General features: G+C 38.1%; 1 protein-coding gene across 11 annotated transcripts in view; it reads right to left on the reverse strand.

The window, feature by feature from the left end:
• Nucleotides 1-25,775, reverse strand: part of NOL4 (nucleolar protein 4) — a 190,147-nt gene that overhangs the window by 76,616 nt on the left and 87,756 nt on the right. For 10 of the 11 annotated variants that reach the window (XM_053954933.1, XM_053954942.1, XM_053954928.1 and 7 more), the window contains one exon: nt 3,119-3,402. In XM_053954933.1, the coding sequence (XP_053810908.1) occupies nt 3,119-3,402 (284 nt within the window). Of the gene's footprint in view, nt 1-3,118; nt 3,403-23,228; nt 23,301-25,775 lie in introns of those variants that run through there. The other variant, XM_053955002.1, reaches the window with a different exon arrangement.

Raw genomic sequence — 25,775 nt, forward strand, 5'->3', positions numbered from 1 at the left:
TAATTATGCCCTCTGTGTCCAAAGGCCTGATTCTAGGAAAATGTTAAGTATCCCTGTTTTGATATCCAAGATTTTTTGCAGAATAATAGCACTATTTTCACAAACTTTCCCTATAGCATAAGCTTATAATTGCTTCAAGTAGGTATGGACAATATGAATATTCTGAAAATGTACCTTCCACAAAGAAATAACCATTTTCAATAAAGATTTCCCTTTTAGCTCTCACGTTTTCAAAACAAATATGATGGAAAAACTACCATTTTTATCTCAAAAGCTTATTCTGATCAAAATTCTGCAGCAGATACAAAATTATCTATCAGAACATGTCAGCCAAGAGATCCTCCTAGCTCCATTCCTTTGTCTCTGAGTTTCACAGTCTTGACTATCCCAAGAGAATAACATCTTGTGCAGGTTCAATGGGACATTGTAGAAGTTGGAGGAAGCATAATGTATTTCTCCTGAAGTACTAGCCCAATAATTGAAATATATTTTCCCTCACTTAGAAAGTAGATATTTTCTTCAGTAACTCATCTTACAAATCTCTAACAAATTTTGTTTATCCCAGGATTGTGTTCTTCCTGAAGTCTTTACTCTATATTTAAGAATTTTTCCTGCATATCTAATTAATCATATACTTAAATGAACTCTAAACATCAACATGATTTTAAGTAGGAAAAAAAGAAGAGACAAATCTGCATATTGTTGGCAATATAGAGTAGGCAGGATGACAGCGAGTGTGAAAGAATGTATTGATGTGGGGGATGATTCTGCCCTCTTAAAATTTGTAAAGAATGAAATGGCTTTGATTGTCATCTAAATTCATTATAGATTTTTAACACATTTTGATATGTTTTTCTTGCATCTGAGTTGGAACTGACTCAAATTGGAAAGTGAACATTAGGCTATGTTCTTGTCCTAGCTATAAATGAGTGTCACATTAAGACTCCTCCCCATCTTTGCCAAGCTTATTTGTTTATTTGCAAGAGTGATGGCACAAGCAACAACCTACCTCAGGCAAAAGAGCCTGTGTGTCTGTCAATATTTAGGTGATGGGCCCATAAAAGGGTCATTAGGACAATCTGCCCTGAAGCAAATGATACCATTCATATCAGCCAATTTGGGACCCGCTGTGCAACTCAAACTTCTGAGTCAATTCAGCACTGGAGTTCATACACGGGCAGAGACTACAACTAGTCAGAACATTTTCCATAAAATGCAGGTTTGTGAGAAAAAAAAATATTCTGTACAGATAAACAGTTTTTCACAACGATTTCACAGAGAAGGTGTTGGGATACATAGTTTGCTTAAGGGCCACGAGAAAGACTAACAATCTCCCATTTAGTCTCCCTTTGTTCTACCCACTAAAACTTAGACACTTAAGTTACAAAATCATTACAAGTTTTTATTTTTACTCCAGAAGCAATGAAGATAAGAGATAAAACCTCATTATGATTAAATGTTGTTCTCTAGATATCAGTCATGTGTTATCCCTTTCTAAGTATGCCTAAGGATTTAATACTCCTGTTTCAAAGCCCTGTAAAAAAAATGTGCCCATATAAGGTATGTTGTCAGGCTACTGAAAGCTAGTGACTAGCATTAATAGTCTTTGGATCCAGGACTCACATCCTATTATTGCTGCTGTAAAAGTGGTAAGCCATCAGATCATCAGATACTTTAAAAAAAAAAAAAAAAAAAAAAAAAAAAACAAAAAACTTTTGTGACCAGTAAGATCAATGGGTAAATTCTATGATACACGCCATTTATTCAGCCTCCCTACTGTATGCCCTCATGAAAAACACCATCCTAGAAAGCTGCCTAACTTAATCTGTAAGATCTGTCTTTATCTACAAAATAACACCCTTGCTTCTCCTTACCCACATAATAGAAACTACAGCGAAAAGCCCTCTGGGGATTACAGCTTCTTAAAGCAAACTTGTCAGTTTTAATTCAGGTTAGGTGCCCGCATAACACAATCATGAAGAAACCAAATCAGTTCCTTTCAGATGTTGATAATTCACTGGTAGGAATTCTCTTAGCCATACACATTTAACATTCATGGATTAATTCTTGTCCAGGTTTTGGTGAGAAAGAGTTCATTTTCTTCCTTGTAGCTGGTATAGTGCTGTGTTTTGGATTAAGTAGGAGAATAATATTAATATCATACTGGTGTTTTAGTTGATGCTAAGCAGTGCTTATCCCAAGTTAATGATTTTTCAATTTCTCAGGCTCTGCTGGTGAGCAGGTGCACAAATGGCTGGAAGGGAACAAGCCAAGGACAGCTGACCCAAACTGGCCAAAGGGATATTCTGCACCACAGAGAGGATTGCCCAGTATAGAGCCTGGGGGGAGCTGGCCATACACTGTCAATCACTGCTCAGACACTGACTGGGCATTGTGCAGTGGGTGGTGAGCTACTGTACTGTGCATCACTTGCATTTCTTGGATTTTATTCCTCTTTCGCTTTTTGTTGTATTCTTTTTCATTACAAGTAGTAGTAGTAGTAATATACTTTATTTCAATTATTAAACAATCCTTATCTCAACCCATAGGTTTTACCCTTCTTCCATTCTCCTCCTGACTCCACCAAGGCAGAGAGGGGAGAGGGGAGTTAGAGAGTGGCTGTGAGGCACTTAGTTGCCCGCTGGGTTTAAACCATGAAAATTCTGCAGGTACATAATAGAAGTGATGAGATGGCCATCTGTAAATATACATACCTATATATCTCCATATTTATGCGTATATATATATGTATCACATTATTTACATACTTTAATAGATTTTTTTTCCAAAATGGTAATGTAGATAGTTCTTAATAAATAGATAGATAAAATTCATGTCTGATGGAGAACTACACCATTTTTGCCTGTGTGTCAGCGCAATATATTTGCCTGTACATATATATTCACCCATGTACATCCACATATACTTAATGTACGTATGCATCATATATGTGTAACAGAGCATACAAATCTATGTATGGCATTTAAGTAATGATCTGACAAACATTAGACACATCACATTAAGTGCTTAGCTGGGAATAACCTTTAGTTAGGCCTCACAAATCTTCTTCTTTTCGGAACTACATGCTTCATATCTGGACCATCTGGAAGCATCTTACCTTGCTTCCATTTTCTCTTGCCTCCCGTTCCATCTTCAGATCAGAAATTAGGAGAGTCTTGTATTTGTTCTTTCCATTACTGCTGTGATCATCTAGTCTGTATTCTGAAGTCAGCTGAGCAGAGAGGGGGCTGTCACTCAGGTTCAGAGGCTGCTCATCCTGCTCCAGATTTGTTTTGCCATTACTGTTGTTTTCTGCCATCTCCCTGCAGTGTGTTCCCCCTGAAGCATTGGAACTGTGTCCCACGGTCTCATTGCCATTAAAACTCTCTGCAGCTGAATCATCTATTAAAAAAGATACATTTTCAGTCACATGCCACGTAATCATCTCTGTCCAGTTTAAAAATAATTTATATATTCACGATGTTTTTTTCAAAACAGAATAAAAGCTGTTTATATTACTGGCACCAGTAAATTTCTGTAAAAAGCACAAACACACTCCTCCATGCTTTCAAGTAAAAGCTTTAAGTAAATCTATAAAATATTATTAAGTAAAGGGAAATTGTCTGGGCTAGCACTTTAGAACCACTGTGTACATAAAGGATAATCACAAAGGAATTTTCGGGACAAAGTGATAAAGTCTGCCTTGATCAATCTGGCTGTCCATATGCCTATGGATCTATTTAGATTCTTATACCACGCTCATTAGTGCATTATTACATATTTCTGAAATCAACAGAGGTGCATGTGGTACTCAGAGAGAATCTGAATCTCAGGTTTTAAGTGTGCAGAACAGCACGTGTCATATCCATAAATATCTTCTTGCAGGGATACAGTGTAAATACATCTGATGTGTTCACTGCTGGTAGCAGAGATTATACTAGAAGAGCTGATTCCATAAAGATAAAGAAAGATAAAGATAAAGAAAGATGATAAAGATAAAGATAAAGATAGATAAAGATTCGGTCTTCATTTTCTTCAGTGGCCCATTCACTTCTTTCATTCATTGTGTATTGCAATATACTTAAAAATATTGCTAAATATTGATATTGATACATAAATATTGATAAATAGCGAGTCCACTATTTAAATTATATATAAATTATAAACCTGAAAGCTCCATCCAAAAGCTCTGGATGTGTCATTGTTACCCTTAAGATTTTATGGCTGGATTGTATGATTTTAATATGTGTCTTCGCATACTTATGGATTTGTGTATCCTGCTCTTGTCAGTACTGGAATTTGCCACCTGTCCTACCACTCAGCCCTTCTTTACCTCTAAACAATCTTTTGGCCAACAGGCTATCCAGTAAAACATTTTATTTTTCAAAGGATTAAATGGCACTCACTTTGCCCTCTTCTTGTTCTCTAAAGCACCTCTGTTTTGGCAATTTACACAGTTTTGCTAATGGTGCAAACACCTGCCCAGGACTCTACAAGCATTCGCTTATTGCAGACTATGAAGCTGGAAAGTCAGGAGTCAGGAATGCATTCAGATTGAAACTGGAGATATGGAATGAGATGGACCTTAATACATTAGCACCTTAATATACTATCTTTTTGGGGCCCTTCTAAACAACTTCCATGGAAAAGAAGTGAACGCATTTATACACATGAGGAATTTTTTAAAAACCCACCAGGACACATCCTTTAACAGATGTGCTCAGAAATACTCATGCTTTAACTACATGATTAATCAAATTGTTGACTCACCATCATTATTACAGTAAAAAACAACTATTCACTGCTCTCAGATGAGATTTTTAAAAGAGAAGAAAATAGTGGATAAATCGGTAGTGATCTAATTCAATTAAATACTTAGAATGGCAGAGACAAGCTATCATACATCATTCTCTTACTTGCTGCACTCAAAAAGCATTTTTATGCCATAAATCCATACAGGACTGGGAAGGTAGTACGAATATATTTTTTAAAAATTGCTTTGTTTTGTAAACCTGTAAAAATATCTAATTTTCTAACAATACAAATTAAGAGTCACAATTTAAAAAATTTTATTTAAGGACCATTTTTTTATTGTTTTAAAACAGATGTATATAACTAATGGCTACAATTAAAAACAACCAACTATGCTTTGGTATGTATCACTTTTACATTTCCTCTTGGGAATACCAATGTATATGCAATAAAGGACATAACATTCCCAGAATAAGACTTTTGAATGTGTACACCAAACAAACTTGTAACAGAGCAATGCTGCTTGAGGATTTCAGTTATGTAAGTGAATAAAAAGAGCAGGATTTATCCTTAATAAACCTTGTATCATGCCCTGAGACTTTAGTCTTCAAGGCCATAACACATAAAAAAGGCTAAAATTCTAACATACTTTCAGAAATAAATAAGAAGTTTTACTACTCCAAAATAGAAAATGGAATTCTAATATAGGGTCTTATTTTTTTTAAGAAAATAGACATATTTCCATATTTTAAAACACATATTTTAAAAGCTCTGAGATAACAGAAAGAAACCCAGAGTTTTTTTTTAACAGAGAAACACTTTGATTACTGTTGTGTTTAGGACTGTTAACAGATAATTGGCTTCTTGATTAACAGTTTAAAAAGTGACAGTTAGTTTCAAATTAATTAAATCAGTTACTGAATGGGTCACTGAGAGAGGGATGTTCTTCCCTTTGAAGGGCTCAGAAAATTCCCTGCTGTCGGCAGCAAAGACAGAAACAAGTGAGTAACCAGAGGATACAAAGAACCACCTAAAAGGTGGGGGCACTGCCTACCCAGCAGCACACACGTCTGATCCCTCGGGAACTTCTGCGTGCTGGCACTCCAGTGTCCCGGCTCATGCAGTGCAGAGGAACCAGCACCAGGACACAGACAGCTAAATGGGAATGATGAGAGCTGTGCTAAGAGCTAGATCCAGGAACAGCCAATTCTCAAGCACAGCTGTTAGTTTTGCTTAGCAATAATGCTTTAATTTCTTTTTCTGTTGCCCTGTATGACATACGGTTGACAACTAAACCTTACAAATGTGTGAGAATGTTACAATGCAGAAGAAAAAATAATCTTATGTTTGTTCTAAAACATGACCACTCAAAAGAATTCCTATGTTGGGTAAATGTGATCAAGCACTGTAATACTCTGAAACAATAGAAACGTTTTTATAACATTTTTGCTATTCTTCACAAAAGCTTAGCTGCTTGACGGCAAATCTTGGTTTTTTACTAGAAATATCTGTTCTTACAGTAATTTAACCTTGCTTTTTAGAGATGGGAATTTGTTTGTCAAGATAATGGTCAGGAGAATGTCCACAATGGGTATGGTATAAATCACACTTTTTTCAAGTAAACATAAATACATATTTCCATAAAAGAGATGAAATAAAAATAAAAAGTGGTTTAGTAATAGTTTCTTACAGATGTTACCAAGGTAACCATATTACAAGGTTTAGTACATTTCTCCTCCCTGGGTAGCTGTCTATTTTTGCTAAGAATAAGGCTACTTTAAAGCAAGAGTTTCTTAGAAGGTATCATAAACATGGAACACATCAGGAATGACTGGGTTTGGGGAGAAAGGTAAGAGGGTCTCGCCCGGGAGAGGAAAGTGATGTTCATTCTTGGATACAGTCAACCACAGCCCAAACACCTCCTAATCACTCCTGGGCCTGCAGGGACTGCAAGCACTCATGGCCATCACTGGATGCCAAGGGGCAAGAACAGATCCATGGAGACCTGTCCCTCAGACCACGTTCCCTAGTGGCGACTGCCTCTGCCAGGGGCAGGGGGTGAGACCTCATCTCCTGACAGAGCCTGGTGCAGCTGGTGAGTGGGGCTGCACCTGAAGCAGAGATGGCATTGGGACCAGCAGTTTGCTCACAGTTTTCTCACCTTCATGTATCACAACACCTCAGCAACAATGAACTGAGAATGCCAAAAGCCTCTTCTCTTACCCCTCCATCCAACGGATGCAGAGGCACGGTGGCTTGGGAAGAGCTTGAGGAAGAAGGGGCTTTGTCCAGCTATGGCCACTGGCCCCTGCTCCTTGTTGGGAACTCCATAGAGATGAGGTCCACCCCAGAGGTGAGGTCCACCCCAGAGGTGAGGTCCACCCCAGAGGTGAGGTCCACCCATAGGCAAGGTCCACCCCAGCTCGGTGCATGTGGGGCAGCAGCCATGACCAAACTGCAGAGCTGCCCTCCCACAGGAGGCTCAGCAAACCCCAGCATTCCTCTCTGGGCTCACTTCAGCCCCACTGCTGGTCAGAGGGCACTCCAGCCTCCCTTCCCACAGCTGGCTGATGAGTGCAGTATAAAACTCCACTGAGGCAAAGGCAGAACATTTTCAAATCCTGTCTCGTCTGAACCATTGCTGCAGGGTGAATTTTATGGAAAGACCTCAAGAGAAGCCTGCCACAGGCACTGGGAGCTGAGAAGAGGCCCCATGCCCTGCATTGGGTATTAGGGCAGTCATAAATGAGGCTGTGGGATGAGCTCACATCTTCATCATCACCCAGGAGCTGCTTTTACCCACAAGTAAATGACAAAATCAGCCATCAAATGCTGCTTGCTCAGGGCAGGACATGTCTTTGGGAACTGTGCAGCTGTCAAACCCTTATCCCAGAATGCTGGAAGACTGGAAATAAATCTACAACTGGTTTTGTTACTTAAGCCTGAAAAGGGAGTCTGTCTGCAAAATATGTATTCACATCCAAAAACAGCAAAGTGGGGCCTCCTTCACCTATGCAGAGATCCTCTTCCAGGGATTAAAGAGCATCACCCCTCAGCAAAACACTCTAAGAGCAGAGGGAAGGTATCTTTGGATCAGGCAGCAGCCACCTTCTAGCTGAAGCATAGGACACTCTCTAGGCTTAGGCACAGACTTCTCACTCATGGATCAATATTTCTTAAACCTCTTGGTGCCAACACCTCCTTTTTCCACCTTGCACACTGCTCCACACTGATGCTGTGCTCTGGTCTGAACAACACCCTTTGGACACCTTTAGTCCAAGTATTCTCCACATCAGAGGTAATCAGCAGAATGGGTAGTGGCTTTAAACTGAAGGAGAGTAGGTATAAATTAGATACTAGGAAGAAATGCTTTACTGAGGTACTGGAAAAACATGCCACAAGAAGTTGTAGATGCCCCATCTCTGGGAGTGATTAAGGGCACACTGGATGGTGCCCTGGGCAACCTGGTCTAGTGGAATGCTGTTCTACAGTTCTATGAGTCTAATTCTCAAAACAAGATCTAAATTATTTTTTTTTACTTCAAGTTAATGTCCTATCACATTGCATTACAGCTTCCAGTTCCTCCTTCCAGATCCCACTGAGACCAGCAAGATACAAAGTGACACCAGCTTTATTTTTGAACACATGAGAATTCCAGATTCCTGCTGTGAACTTTCCAAGCTCACTGCAGTCATCACTGTGTTAGCTTTTATCTCTGCTTTTGAAGGAAATTCGGAAATGGGGGAAGAAAAGACAATGCCAAATAAAGCCCAAGCAAACAGATGCTCTAAGTTTTGATGCTTGGAACTCTTGCATCCTTCACTTCAATTATCTGCCACAGACATTCACATTATCATGGCCTAAATCTCTGCCCCAACCCAATTTCCCTGTACATCTTAGATTCTGCAAAGTGATATCAGTGGCAGCTGGTATTTTAAGGACACTCTCATTTAGAGCAGGAAACTAGGTCTTAATTTATAGTAATGTTCTCCTACATTCTCCTACATTCTCCTACCATCTCTAGATTTATGAATGGGCCAACAACATATATATAACTAGAATTAGAGATTCTTTGGTTACAACATACAGTCATTCTACCCAGAAAGAGCTGTCTTCAGACCAGATATGTCAAATGCTCAACACCATTCTCAGTAAGAGTGCTTTCTTAAGGAAAGCAAGTTGAAGTGTGCACCAAATCTTGCTGGAATAACAAGTTCATCAAACACTTGTTTTCTGAGAGCTCATATTTAAGATCTGAATTCTGATAGAAGTGTCGTTGAAGTACTGTGAATCGCTATCCAAGGTACAAATATATACTCTCACTTGTCTCCTTGAGAGAAAAATCTCCAGATGTTCTAAAGGATCTTTTAGCTATCAACTTCATATTCTAAATCATCCAGAATTCTCATATTCCTTGCAGGTAAGACAGGAATGAGTTAGCAAGCCATTCTACATAAAGACAAATCCCTGAATATATCCTGACCCTCTCTCAAATTACCTCTTAGGTGAGAATGCAATTAAGATTTGGAGCATGCTTTAACAGTTTATACAGTTGACATTTCAACTACCTGAAACATATTTTACTAGTAAGTAATGCACAGGGCTGGGCTTCAGCTCTAAGAGCAGTAGTGTGGCACAGTCCTGGAATCATACAGCCACACAGAATTTCAGCTCCACTTAAAGGGCAGAAATCCTACTTAGGAACCAGTCAAAAACAAGGGAAAGGCAATTAACTTTACAACACCTTTGGCTTTTTGAGACAGTCTGACTGCATGAGGGGACCCTACAAACCAAAAACACTCCTGGTAATAATGAGTCTGATTAATCACATCAAAAGAACAAGGCACTTGTTGGGGCTACTTTGTTCATTCTGCTCTAAGGAATAGAGATGGGGGAGGGCCCACATGCAGACAGACACTGATGCCTGAAAACTCCGAGGTACCAGGCACTCAGGTTAAATGAACATTTTGAGTGGGCTGCTTGTCGACAGAGCATCTCTGAGAGCAGCAAGATGGGTAACTGTTCCTTCTAAAAGGAGATTGGAAGTGAATGAGCTGAGTGGGATGAGTGAGACTGAAACTTCTTGCTGTGCAAATGCAGGCTGTCATAACACCCACTCTTAAAGATTGTCTACCAAAATCCTGGATGATGAAGGTTGCTTTAATCTTGTTGAGCTGGATACCATCAGCCCAGATCTTGAAAACATCACCTTACACCCTTAGCAATCCAATCCATTTGAACATGGTCACATGCAAGAGGCTGTACTGCAGACCAGAGAGTGGCAGGTTCAAGACCAATTTTGATTTACCATGCTGTTCTCCTTAACCTTTGGCTTTATTTTTAAATAAAAAATATTTAACAGTGCATGTGCTTTATTTTCCTATGTTAAAATACAACTCTACTGAAAATAATATGCTGCATAAGCAAACATTATAAACTAAGTTTAATTCCTTCCACAATTCCACAACACCAAGGCAACCTTCCTAATGGGGATTAACAAAAAAAACACTCTTTTGGTGGCAACAGACAGCAGGCAGGTTTGGAAGAGGAACACCATGAATCAGACAAAGGTGGTGTATATTGCTGACTCACAGAAAATTCTGTATTATAAAATATTATAGAGACTTTTCTAAATTAACTGATAAAAGGGCAAGTACACATTTCACTCCCACCACTTTTCACAAGGACTGTTTAATACTAATTTGTCACAGTTATGTATTTGGTTATGCTTCATTTACATCACAAGTCATGTTTGAAGCCTAAGTTCAATACATAACTTAAAAGCCAGTCCAAATCAACCCTATCTATTCATCATCTCCATTCCCTTTCACATTGTTATATAGAACAAGGGTTGAATTCCCATTTCATAAAGCATAAGAATGGTCATAGTTTGTGAGATAAAAAAATCCATTTAGTCCAATATCCTATCTCCTAATCAGTGGTTATTAGGAGATGTTTAGAGAAGAGCATATACAATTCTTCCTCCTGTGGATTGCTGAGCCCTTAATAATTTCAAACACAATTTTCCTGAGCAGGATGTGGCTTCTAGTTATGTGCTGATGCTCAACATGTTTTTTCCTTCCAAGTATCCAGTCTTTCTTTGAACCTGTATTAATCTCAAGCACCATTATCTGCTCCTCAAAATAAATTACTGCCACTCTTTCTGTTTCCACTGTCCTGTACCAAGGAAACAAAGCATAGGAATTAAGAGGTGGGCAAGAGCCTTTCCAGAGGACAGAGAAGGGTGGTGTGCACAGAACTCCATCCTTTTATTCCCAGTGAGACTGCATTTGGTCCATTACAAGAACGTGTATTCATTGTCCTCTTCAGTTAACCTCAATAACAATAACAATTATTTTTCTCCTTTTGACAGATATGCTTTCCTGATGGCCTTCTGTGAATTCAGCTATGAAACTCACTGCATTGAATTTAAATCTGAAATGTCCATCAGTTTCAGTGATACTTATCAACAAATTCCTTACTGTTATTTTCAGTGGTGGAAGAATAGGACAGGAGCTACTTCATATGATCACTCACTGCATAAGTTTATGAAAAGAAAAAGGAACACAGAAAACTGAACCTTAGCCTTGTCAACAAGAGTACAGTAATTCTGATATACACATGCACATGCACAGTGGAATCAGCATTAGCCAGGCTGTAAATCTTACTTCATTATTAAACAAACATTTCAGCAATTCACAATTTTCCATGGTTAAACATCTCTTCTTGTTGGAGGCACAAAACAGGAAGCTATTCTATTAAATTATAATGTTAAATAACAGAGCAGTGAACAACTGCCACTCCATGACATCAACAACCATCAGAAAAATAATACTGCCCTGTCAGTCACAGCATTATAGAAGGGCTCATATATAAAGCTTGCACATTTACTTTTTTGCCTGCAGAGCGACTGTCCCTGCATATGCACAGCAAGGAGATGAAGGAGCATGTCTATTAGGAGGGCACTGCATAAATAACCAGTTTGAAAGCTCACTGGGTGCACAGTGGCCTTATTACTACAATGTATCTAGCTTGTCCTTGCTCTTTGGCATTTACACTTCAGAACACAGAGCTCTTACTGCCTCTGGGGAGAAAAATCCCTGTTTTTCCCCTTACTCTGGAGAAACTTACAGGGTGCTTTTTATGGCAAAGACTCTATCAAGCAGTTCTCAAGGCATAAAAACTGCAATTCTTCTAAAAGATTTTATGACTCATATAGGATCATATTTGACAGGCAAAATGTCATCTGGCACCAAGAACATGGCTTGGAGCTCCACCTCTGGGCAAGCACTGCAGGAACAATTCTCAGCCCGACAATACCAGTGGTGCCAGAGGTATTGTCTTATGCTCATCCCAAAGAGGACTCCAGGCTGCAGAGCAGTTTATTGGTAAGAAGCTAGGAACCGAGGAAGGCTGGGAGACAAGCAGGCAAATAGGGCTCAGGCAGGCAAATAGGACTCTTATGTTTGAGGGTCACTAAAATTCCAACCCTGCACAAAACACATCAGCAACAAAGACGTTTGAGACTGCAACATATTGTGAAAGGGAGAAAAGTGAAGCCTTTTCTTTAAAAAAGAGGTAACCTAAGAGACCTTGCACTCTCCTCTTCCTTGTCCAGCAGGAAGAGGCTTATGCTTTAGCATAAGCAGCAGCTGCCACTGTTCCTGGCAGCATGAAGAATCTGGTGCTGTGCCAGTAGCAGACAAAGAGTAACATGTAGGTGCATGTTTGGTGCCAAAACTGCAACCCAAATGGAGCAGAAAAGGAATTATGTTAAACTTATCTACCATTTGGACCTAGTATGGGTGTGCAGTGTTGAATTTTACTTCATCAGGATTTGCCAGAAAACAAAAGCAAAGAGGACAGATCAAGTTGGAGTCAGTAGAGGAAGTTCTGTGCAGACTGGATACCCCCAAACCTGGAATTTTTAATAAAGCCCTTTAAAATATATCCCACCAGGTTTAGTGTGTTGAGTGGGCTCAAACAGTGATGTCAGTCTGAATTTCTTTCTGGAAGGGTGAAGCCCTGAGCGCAAGCAAAATAAGTAATTGTTTGACAGCTCTGCATCCCCTCAGCAAATTGCTGCCTATTCTTCCATAAGAGCAGAGGCTATGGAAAGGCTCATTATACCCCCATCATCAGTAAAACTGAGAGAGAAAGGAGGGAGAAGCCATAAGAATAAACAGAAATGGCTGCTTTGAGCTTCATATGTCCTTACCAACATTTACCCCACATTCTGACCTGGGTCCCCAAAGTTTACAGTACAAATTGCTGGATTTGCCTGTTTGCTGTATTCCAAACAGAGAGCTTAGTAGAAGTTTCCTCTTGAAATATGAAAAAGTGTAAGTCTTAATATTGTGCTTGTCACTAGATGACCATAACAGAGTAGAAATAAGGGAAAAAAACTTATCTACTCAAAAAAAAAAACAAAAAAACAAAAAAACAAAACAAACAAAACAAAACAAAACACCAAAACAAAAAAAAAGAAAACCAAGAGAGAACTGGGCAAATGTACCAATACATTCCCAGATATACAAAAAGCAAGAGTTCTGCTTAAGTTCAGTGGATTCTATTATTGTATTTCAAGTTTTATTTTAGAACTATTTTGAAGAAGACTTGCAAGCATTCTTTATTTTTTTATTTGTAATTTATACACATTGTCAGTAGTTGCCAATTACTATTTAGGCACATAAAGCAAAGAGCAACTGAGATCAAAGTGCCCTGTCAGTCCAATATTTTGAGTATCTCTATAATAATAAAAATAGTTCAATTGAGTTGACAGCATAACTCTCAGTAACAATATTTCTCTAATAGTTCAGACTCATTAGACTCTTCATGATCATCTTTGTCACTCTGTAGTTCAGAATTTCAAAATTACAATCTAAGTTTCTTTTCTGGTTGGTTATTTACACAGAAAAGTATCAACTAAAGACTTGTATTACTTAAATTAAAGCAATTCTATTGTTACTTACAACTACATACTAAAAGCTAGGACATGAAAACACCTCAAAAGAAGTGAAAATATTTCCTATGATTTTTTTTTTCCATTTCATAATGTTGGTAAAATGAAGCAGTTTTTTGCAAAACATTTGCTTTTCACTCTGGAACAATTCTGTCAGGTACTTTCCACTCAGTTGTCTCCACTCACATTAACAGAAAGGCTTTCAGGAAAATTTCCTACCTCAGCAGAGAGCAAAACAAGTGCCTCTGATATTCACATACAGAAATTCAGTTTAAAAATAGGTAATAAACATACAATTGGGAAGAAGTAGAAGAAAAGTATGTGGAATAGGAAGTAGAAACTTAGAGCCTTTGTTCTTCTGTGCAGTTCTAGTGTTATCAAATGTCAGTTAAAACTTCCTCAATACATTAGGAAAGTGGATGTTAGCAAATCTGAGAAGTCAGAACAGTAAATATGCAAGTGTAGAGCAACCCCATAAGGGTTGCAACCCTTGCAAATGTGTAGTAACCCCTTAAGGGTTGCTCTTTCCTTATTTAGTGGCTGTGATGCAATTAATGTTTTTGCTGAGACAGAGTGGCTGTGAGTCAAATATACAGCTCTATTACAGATAAACCATAAGTTTAGAAATTCAATGAATTCCAGAGCTTGGAAACCTGCTATTACAAACTTCAGCAAATAAGCATGTCTGAGGCATATAAATTATATGTCCCATTTCAATTTTGTTTGCTTTTGATTCTGCCACTTTAAAATGCTTATAAGTGTCCATGACAACATGTACATTACTGTTTCCTGCTTTGAGTGTGCCATGGGTAACAACAGTAAGTGGTCTCCTCACTGCTTAAATGAAAACACTCTTCTGGTCACACAGGACAGCACTTGATAACAGACTCGGCCTTTCTTCATCTAGCAAGCAACCATTTTTGAATGGTTATACCCATTATGCCTTTACTATTGCATTTTTTACTGTTTCAAGTGTAAGTTAAAAACATTCAGCATCTCCAATGCTTAAGTGCCAGCCCAAACACCACCAAAAGAATGCAAAAGGTGGTGAGTCATCAGTGCTAAAAAAGTCAGCAGTGCTACCTGAATACAAAAATACTGCCACTGAGGTAAAGGACACAGCTTATTTGGAGCCTCTCTAGCATGCTGACTACAATTATAAGGCAGAAAAATAAGCAGTGCTGATGATTGACCTCCTTTTGATCTGAAAAATCTGTCTGAAGTAGTGAATGCCAAAACTGCCAAGTGAGATGTATAGGCATTATCATACTCAAGCTATTACAATCTGCTTGGAAGTTTACAACAGTTAATGTTCCTTCCTACTACAAAACTATGTGGCCCAAGTCAGAAGAATGCTGAAATATGTAATATAACTTGGGTTGAAAAATGGCAGATTTGCAAACTCTATCCACAAATGTCCATGATGTGAGGCATTTGACACCAATCAGATGGAATTACACAGAAGATAGCAGAGCTCCCATGAGGTATAAACACTACAGGAAGGTATCTTCTACCTTCATTAAAGTCACCACTTTTAAATCCCAATTTGCCTCATAATCCCACAGATGCTGATTTTCAATCTGATTGACAAAATTAAAACATGCCTTTTTGTTTGAAGAAACTATTTTTAGGGAAAAAAAAGATAAGAATCAACCACATTTTTTTCATCCAAGTCAGTAATTTTCTTCACAATTCCCAAAACACAGATGAGAATTTGATTATACATTGGCCAAAAAGGGACTAGAATAAGAGGTATATGAACACAAAAAAAGAGGAAAAAAGGTTTTGCTAGATGGTCAGTTGTGACAATACTCCTGTCAGGCCAAGTAACTATGATTCAGAGCTCAGAAACTTCACAAAGATTCTGACATATAGCTCTGGCATATCTACTGCTATTCCTCACCAGAGCTGTGGACTTGACATTTTCACTGCCAAGCCACTTGACTAAGCAATGCATCTCTTGTTTCAAACTTTGCCTCCCAGTGCTATGCAGGGGACTCTGCTTAGATGGGGAGCAGAGCAAGTATGAGAGTGTGTAATGAACAGCACTGGAAATGAAAGATTAAAAATAGAAAACTTTGGGCACTTGAAAACTTTTGCATGAAGGCTATCATTTTACATTTCCTTTCTGGGAAGCTAATGCCAACAAATACACTACAGGTTCTTGAACTTAATACTATTTAGTAACTTCCAAAAATTTTCTTCTCATTAGAGGCAGTCAGTTTGCCCCTGATGAAACATCACTGAGAGCTAGACTTAAAACCAGATTACTCAAAAAGGCCAGAAAATAGGGCAAACAGAATACCACCCTTCAGAGAGAAACCATGAGCTGTTTTGCAGACTGGTGAGATTTCTTAGGAAGTAAAATAATTATTCCATTAGTATAATTCACTTAAGGGCTTCTGTTAGCCCAGGAAAATTCAGCAACAGCACAGTCCACACACAGTATAAATTGTTTCATGTGCTTTTCCTGTGCTTTACACTACTGATAAGGCACCATTGCCAATGGTATTAAAGAATGTTTTAATATCAGCAAATCAGTCCTATTTTCACTCAAATTTCAACAACTATTTATGTACAAATTGTTGTTAAATGTCAGAGCACTAAAAAGGGAAAGAACAAAATCTTACCAAAGAGTCCAAATGTAATACCTGCTTGGCCTCCTTATGATATGGGACTGACTGAGAATAAAGGGCAGCATGGAATTGTAAAAAAGGACCATTGGGCTGGCCTAACAGATCTGTGTGTGGAAACCAATCAGCTGCTCCTGGTAAAGCAAGAATTCTGTCTGCAGATGATTTTCTCTGTGGCAAAGCTAGCTTGGTGAGGAAAGGGACACCTGGAGTAAGAGCACTCTCAGATATTGGTGTTATATTAAATAGAGAAGTAAAGATAAAGACATCTCAAATCTGATCTATAATATTTTTCCCTTTACATTCTGTAAACAAGATTATTTGACCCATGGAATACTTTATATTTTAAAAGGATCAGCATTGTATAGCTACTTTAATCTAATTGAAATGCACATTAGAAACAGAAACAGATGTATGTCAAACAGCTGTATGGCAGACCTGTTCCCAAGCTTCCAGAAAACTTAGAAAATACAATGTTTGCAAAAAAAAAAAGATGAGAATAAGCAGCACTTCTAATAATCTTTTTTTCTGCTTAGTTAAATTGCAAATGTCCCTCAACACAACAGAATCCTGACAAATTCTTTCAAATTCTAGATCATTACTTTGCAATTCCTAACATTCCCTTCATAAACTGATCACCTTCCTTCCTAAATAATAATTACAAACAATTTCTGAGAGAACTGTTTTTTTCAAAAGCTAAGTTAGAAATTTATAGAAGCAGAACATGGATTTGAAGATGGGTGTGAGAATAGATTAACCTTATTTCTTCTGGGTGGAAAGTTTTTACCACTGCATAGAGTAGAAAAGTTACACTTCTGAAACACAATGTGTCAAACCTGATAGAATGTTATTCCTAATAAGTATTATAGTCTTTGGAGGGGGGAATTTATCTTTTATAGCCAATGTAAGAGCAAACATTAGAACCAACACTCAAAAGAGTGAAATGCTTAGTGTGTTCTCTTTCACAGAACACAAGCAGGTTTTTCCTTTTCTGCAATTGTAAATAACGCATCAGAAGAAATAATACAACTAATGCAATAACAACAAAAAAAACCACAACAACCTAAGGGAGAGCTGTCAATGGTAAACACACCACAATCAAATCTATTAATTGCACTTCAAACACAAATTTGATTTGTTGCTGATGGTACCTGGTGATCCAGGTAGGGCAGCTTTCAGAGACTGTTCCATATTCTGCATGTAGGAATCATCAGAAACTTCAGAGGTAGATATTTCATTGGTCCCCAAATTACAAATCAATGTGGGGAAAGCATGACTTTAAGCATGACTTAATCAGCATGACTGATTAAGTTAGTCTGATGGGCTCCAGCATACAGAAAACTATTGACACAGGTCAAAATATATGTCTGTTCAGGTACTTAAATTTCACCAGTGTGAGCAAACAGTTATCAACTTTGATTCTGCAAAATGTGAATAAATAAAACCAAAACATTTTGGATGAGTCAAAGCACAGTCTTTCTAAAAGAAAAACCCCCACTTTATTACCCCGTGACAAATATAGTGGCTCCAGTACTGTAGCATTTAGAAGGTGGTCTAAGGCTATCATCTTCTTTAGAAAAGTCTGCAATACCTGAGAGATATTCTTGGCATTCCCCTTTATGCAAACAGATAAATACAGATTTTCTAGTTCCTAATCCTGTCATTCAATGTCACCTTAGGAAAACTGCTCTTGGAAGGTTTTGAAATACTGGTCCAAAACCTTTTCGGCTCACTTGAGAAGCCTTTGAAGATGAAAATTTTCTCAGAACTGCTTTAATTTCAGCATTATCTTCTTCTGTTGAAGAACACCTGGGACAGATCTAATTTGAAATATTTTCAAAAAAATACCAAAACCAGTTGAATAATGTGGTGAAAACAACTGGAAATCATAACACTAAGCCCCTTTTATGTAGATGCCATCCGCCAATTCTCAAGTGGCCTGTTTTCCCAAGAAACATTTATTTTTAACTTCAGCACTGCAATCTGCAATTTCTGGAGATTCCTACGCCAGGAGTCCTTGTGAAACTCAACACCACAGCTGCTGATGCAGGAGTTGAAGATAAAATACAGGGATTAGAGTCTGAGCTTTTGTGTCAGACATGAACGTATGCTGACAGCGCATTTGCAGACAGTAAAAAGGACGGAATCTGTGAATGCATCAAGTGGTAACCACAATAGAAGCCATTAAAAACAATCTTCAGTAGTTTATATAGTAATAAAGAGCAGAATGGAAGGACATTAGTGAATATCACAGCACTCTTGGTCTTGGACTTGAATATCCAAATGATAGTTTTGAGCAGATCCCATTTAGTTTGCTGCTGACTGAAGGCATTCACAAATCACAGGTGCAATCAGTGGTTGCCATCAACCCACACATACAGCACTTGTCTTCTCCTCAGCGTGTTTCAGAAAACAATTTCAATCATAACAGCTAGGGACATGACAAATTCAAAATTACCCATTATTCACCCACGGAGAGACCATTAAAGGGATCCAGATAATAATCTATTTTCAAGAATGATTTTGCAAAGATAAAATAAAATATGCTACATGTGAAAAGATCAATCACTCATATCCTGAGCTCACATTCATCCTCCCATCCCCTGTAAAACTTCCAGTGGACTCTTCTGGCAACAGAAAAACAGAAACACTGAATTCCTACTGCATATAACTTTCTGCTGCAATTGAAATTTTGGTATTATTAGTATTGATATTTGGAATCTAAAAAACCCAAAAAATATAGCATTGCCATTGAGGATGCATGTGTTTCTCTCATCTTCCTTATAGCCACCTGCTGTCATGACCTGATAAACAACCTCTGGAAAAGACAAAAATATTCAGATCACTATGGATAACAGCATAAAAAAACATAGAATAATGGAGCTATGACAAAAACAATTGGACTCCTTTCAGTATTAGGGCTGCCAGATAGACTGCATGTAGTATCTCAACTACTGTTAGAAAAGAGAACTTGCCCAGCAATTCTTGGTTTCCCTCCCTTTGTGTTTGACCCTGTTAAAAATTAGCATTGCTGTTTTGCTTAGCTATTTAGCTAATATAAAGGACCTACTATGCAGTAAGCCTCAGAGCCAGCAGCATAGCACTGAGAAAGCACTTTTTAATTTACTGCTAGAAAGCTGGCCAGAAGAACATCACACACTGGGCTAAAATCTACCTTTGGATGCATATGATCTTAATTTCACTAGAATCAATAGGACCCAGCATGTGCAGCCTGAGAAATAATTCAATCCATTAAATTCATGCCATTTACATACAATCAGTGGCTTCAGAGGTTTTCTTTTGAGAGGAAAAAGAAGACAAAGGAGATTTAAAATAATCAAAATATTCCCATGTGGATGGCTATTACTCTTTCAAATTAGGACAAACTAGATATTTTTAAATATTTCAGATAAGTTTAAAGTAAAAAATTGATCAATATAAAGACATAAAAAACTCGATAGATTTAAAATTCCTGTTTTAAGTGAAGGTACACTTCTTTCATTGAGGTCCACTTCTGCTACCATCAAACTGACCATTTACAGTGTCTTTGGAAACATTTTATATATATATTTTATATATATATGTATATATATATATATATATGTGTGTGTGTGTGTGTGTGTGTACACATTTTAAAGGAAATAAGGTTATAAAGAGGCAGAGATGCCTCAGGAAATAAGATGCCTTGCAACCAAGAAGAAATATGATCACTATTACTGATTTCTTATTAAAATGTGTAGGATAAATCTCTGATAAGTAGAGACATGCAGACATTGCATATGACATCTATATATAGTATAGAAGTGTGATTTCTACTACTGATTTAATGAGAATATCAGCACAAGAGCCCTTCTGGGACAGAATAAAGTTTGTGGCTTTATACCTGTGGATGTTAAAAGATAGCCAGGTTCTGCAATGAGCTGTGTACCACCCAGTAAATGCTGAACATTTTATCTGTTTTTCCCTGAATGAGAATTTCAGCGAAAGACAAAGAAATTCTTAATCATTAATTCCAAATGTAAGCTGTAGGCAGATGCTGTGCTGTACAAGTTTTGGGGGTTATTTTTGCAATAGTGAGAAATGTTTCAAGGAAATAGAGTGACACACTATTGACAACAGTTTTCCGTTTGGTGCCACAACTCAAAACCTTGTTCTGATCAATCAGTATATACAAATTATCCTACTTGCTTTTATGCATGGAAAAGACACATCAGAAAGCATTGTGTTAGCCAGTCCAACATCTGACCAGCAGAGAGCCTGAACACTGGGACACAGTGGTACAGGGAGAAGGCAGTTCAGGAAGAGTGTAGTACCTGTTGGGAATGGGAATGATGGGCAGGAAAGGAATGAAGAGAAAAGCCTGGGCAGAGGACACTCACCCACTGCTGTAGGGAAGCCAGCAGCTGTCAGAACAAGAGAGTGCCAAAGAGAAGTCCTGGCAGAACACACAAGTTCTGGTCTTTTTAAAAGTTTAGAAACTGGCATTTTTGGATACAGCAAATAGAGTCAACTTCGCTTTTTAGTTTCTGGTAACTCAAGGAATATCAGTTTATTTAACTGATACAGAGTTTATACAGGAATTTCCTCAAGATTGGTGGCCTGAATGCTTGAGTGTGAGCAGCCTCTACCAACTGTACCTGCTAGTGTGTAATACAATCCCACTGCTACAAGGAGCATTCACACCCTTTCTCTGGAAGAGAATGTGAACACAGGCTATGGCTTTGGATGCATGCTTTGAAGCCCACTGCATTTCCTCACATGCAGGTAGTTCTGTTTACTTTTGTCTAGAAATGCAGATAAGAAATTCAAGTCCCTTTGTGAAAGCTCCTAATAAAACTTGGACTAGTTTCCTAAAATCACACACTTTGTAGAAGACAGAATAAGATAATATTTGACCGGCCAATGTTACTCCATTTAGCACAAATTAAATGCTGGAGAAAAATAAATGAAAACAAATCATTGCCTTGAGACAAAAAAAAAAAAAAAAATCCAACTTTCCAGTTAATTAATTTAATAAAATGACACACGAGGTAGAAAATCTGTGCATTTAACAATCTCAGTTATTTTAAAGTCTATAAACAGCCAAAAACATATCCTCACTGAGATGGTGAAAATATACAATGAAACCTCTGAGAAATCATTCCCAGTGTGTTTTTTATCACAGAAGGGACTTTTTAATCACTGATTTAATTTGACACATATCAAGAAATAATTTCATAGTGCTCTTTCCAATTAAAAGCATTTATTTGATGAATTTGCTCTTTCCCTGATCCCCACTTTGCTTGACATTTCTGTGGAATCTCTGTTACTCATATGTCCACCACAGATTCAAGGATCAGCCTAAATGATGACTTAAATCTTCCATATCCTTTGTGTTTATTTCTGTAGTCCTCCATAATAGATGTACACTGGCTACTGAGTCTGTTAACTGCAAAGAAGACAGAGTTTCTTTGATTATCAGTGTCCTCACTATCTGGTAAAACAGCCCAAAAAAAAGAAGTTTGAAGAGAAGACAGATTGCTAACCAATCTGCAGCTAATGTGTGACTCTTTCTGAGCTGTCTTGGGAGGGAGGAGAAAAAAACAACCACTGTCTCTTAACTGCCCATGCCATGGACCCAAAACTCTGGAAAGGTAACACAGTGCTCTTTTATCATATCAGCAAGGTGATTCTGCTTTTAGCTCTATAGACACAGAGAGAAACTTAGCATATGCAGTTTCTTTAAGCAGACTGAGTGTGTGTTTACTAGGATTTTTCAGCAATAAGCTTTTTAGATAGGAGGAAAATACCTATCCTGCAAGGTGAAAACAGGTCTTTAATTTCCTCAGTGTTATATCATCATGAATTACTCATGGGCCTCATTAAAACAAAGACTCCACTTGTCTGCATATGTATATGATCGTATGTGTTGCAAAAACACACAGGCATGCATGCATTTCATACATGTAAAACAGGTATGCATAATAGATATAAGTTAGAGGGCATGGCTATGTAGAAAATAATCATTAAATAATTATAAAGGTTTTTTTTTTTTAAATTAAAACCAGAAAAGGCATGCATACTAAAAATGCAGGAATATATAGGCTGAACATATAAACTGGTGGAAAAAATAGTTTAGGAAAAGCTGACAGTAATAAAAAGCAGACAGTTAAATCTTACTGCAAACAGTCTAGTTTAAATCTGGGAATCCTGAGCATCTATTAAAGTGAAATGCAGGATCATATCAAAGAAAAGCAGAACATTTAAATAACCAGAAATGGAAAATCTAGAATATCCTCTGTTTAATTCTACGAGCAAGAAAACAAACACAAATTTTACACACTACATCACGTCACACACCACCTTAATTCAGCTACATTAAAATGAGTTTTTCTCAAAGAAAAGCTCATGACTACACCTTTAAAAAGCTCATTGTTTGGGTTTTTATATGAAGAAAAAACAAGACTGCATCAGGAGGTGTAAATTTTTATGCCTAATTTGATAGTTCAGCACTTTTGCAGTTGAGTTTGCAGCACACACAGACCAGTTTCCTTACGCTTTCCCACTTATTTTTCAGCAGTCAGGAATTCTTAAGCACCCTGCACAGTGCATACACAATTTGTAAGGCATGCTCATCATCACTTGCTCAGCTTTATGCACCAAATGAGACATGCCTCAGGTTTCTATGTGCGCATCTCACAATGATGTTTTAAAATTTTATCACCTAGTTTCCAGGGAACTGAGGCTTTGAATCTATATTTGAAATACCACCTGAACGGGTGAAACATATTGGTATTCCACACACAGCCTCCTGCTGTCACTCCACTGCTGGCATGGGACAGTCTTCACCAAGACTTAGAAAACCTCATTCAATATTCCTCTCTGGAGGATCTGACACTTACTGTGAATTCTGCTCTTCAACTTAAATACCAGTGTCTGTGGCAGGCCAATTCTATCATTGCAGATACAGCATCCCTCAGGCGAGGTCCAACCTTTCTCTTGCAGTGCACCCAGGGATTAGCTTGACTTCCCCTAAATTCTCTCCAGTGCACAGTACAAGCTAATCTTTCCTGTAGGAAGCAGGAGATGGGGTTGCCATGACAACAGAGCACATTCTAGCAGTGGGACCACTGAGATGAGCTGAAAAGACGACAGTGAAACATGCACTCAACCTTCCTCCGGGGCTACAGGCTTCTTCCTCCAGGATTTAATTCCCCTGCAAGTTTACTGACAGGCTAGGAGGTTGATTAGCTATGTATTTTGCTGTGGGGAGATTACTAGTTAAGAATATGGTTGAGAGATCATAGCATTATTTAATGAAACTGCCATTCCTCTTTACATTAAATTGCTGATTTAAGCATGTCTGCTTTTAAACCACTGCTCTTTCATACATATTAGTCCTACACTTGGTTCAGACTAACATCTCACTGTAATACAGTCACAAGCCGAGTCCTGTGCCTCAGCTTCAGTTTTCCAGCATATTGGGCACATTTTTATGCTCATACAGACACATGCTCATACACACACATGCACACAAAGAGCACAGTGTAACATCTGTGTTTGGAGCTCAAAGGGTTCTGCTTGTGGGGGAGGGGGCACTGAGAAAAGCAAGGCACAGCAGCCACGTGTCTTACACAAATGACACAACAGCCACAATAAGCTTTGGGAGCCCTGATCATCAGGCAAAAGAAAACTGAGTAATCTATACTGTAAATATCAGCTATTTTCTGCCCCAGAATAATGTTTGTATCCTACGCTTCAAAGATTATTTTTTTCTCAATGGGAATAATAGAAAGCTTTTTAAGCTCCTGCATTTCAATTATTTACACATTTTTAATTGCTCAATCAAACTTTCATGCAGAGTGTTTTTCTTTGTGTTTTAATTTCTCTTGCAAAATCACACAACACATTATTGTGGCAAATTCCTGGAGGCTGGACCACGACAGTGTCTTCTCCTGCTATTTCAGTAAAAGCATGTCTCAGTGAGCTCACATCTTAAAGCTACAGCAACTGAGAATTTTCAATTTCTAATCATGATTGCAAGCCATTCATTTGCCCAGCATGGAATCCTGCCTCCTTTGTCCTTCACTTTTGAGCATGTAACATGTGTGACTACACTGAACACCCCATCATCAGGCAATACCTGTCCCCTCAGTACATGTAAAAGCTTAACCTATCCAAGTACAAAAGATTTGGCTGCAGATGAGCCAAATCCACACCATCTGCATCCATTTCTCTGGAAATCTGAAAAGAAAAGAATCTCTATAAAGGTCTCTGACACAAGAAAGAGGAGGAGCCCAGGGGTTGCATTTAGCCAGAACTCCAGTAGGCAGGGAAGGTAGGGGTGGGTGAAACAGTGGGAATATGTGCAACAGCTTTCCCTCTACAGCAAGTTATACATGACAGTTTGCAGGTTATTCCCAGCTAACTTCATCTTGGCAAACCACACAAGGCCAAGAATTTGGCTGGAGAGGGAAGGTTCCATGTTGGGAAGACACTTTAATGACTGGAATGTGTAAGGAATTTTTTGGGAGGTCTGGGAGATTGGGGGCATGTGGAAGCCTGGGCCAGGATCTCTCAATGATCATCAAACCACTGATTTTATCCTGGTACTACACTGATTGCATTTACAATGAGAAGCCCCCTGACAAAAGCCAACCAAAAAACCCTGTAAAATTCCTTTTCCATGGCTATGCAATATCGCACCTCCATAACCTTGAAAAGTATCTCAGTGTTACACAACCCTTTAAAGTTTAACCTTAATTTGGATTTTAGCATGTGTCAGGAATATATATACACAAAACAGTATCCCTCAGAATCTGCTGGCTCTGACTCATCCCACAGCTTGCTACAAAGATGAATTACACCACACAGTGTAGCACCTGTATTTATTATCATCTAATTAGTGCTAGGTTTTAATTTTTTTTCCACTTTTCCACTCAAGTTCTGTCCAACTGGAGAAATGCCAAATCATGTAAGCGGCATATGGTTTTGCTTTTGAAATCATCCAGCCAGAATTCCCAAATACTGAAAAATCTTTGCTTAAATAACTTTCAGCTTGAAAGACAATATTTTACACCTTCAATTCCAGAGGGTTACACTGATATTTGTAGGTATGCAAATTGGTTTTGAGGAAAAGGGGCATATAATCAGGTGTTGAATGATGTTATAGATTTTTTCCTGTCACATGCTGTCTCCTCACAATCTGAAAAGAACAGTTAACAGCAAGATTAATGCTCTGAAAATAGCAAAACAACTATTATGGTTAATGAAAGTAAGGTTCTGTTTCTTTTTTGTTTCACAAGCTATGACTGTAGAAACCAGTAAATATTGCCCTTAGAATGCAATCATTCATTTCTCAGTGTTCATGTGCAGATTTTCCATTTAACAATACTGTATCCTGTGTTCCTGGAAATTCAGCCAGGTACAAAACATAAGTTCATTTAGTT

The sequence above is a fragment of the Vidua chalybeata genome, chromosome 1, assembly GCF_026979565.1.
Source record: "Vidua chalybeata isolate OUT-0048 chromosome 1, bVidCha1 merged haplotype, whole genome shotgun sequence".
NCBI classification, from domain to species: Eukaryota; Metazoa; Chordata; class Aves; order Passeriformes; family Viduidae; genus Vidua; species Vidua chalybeata.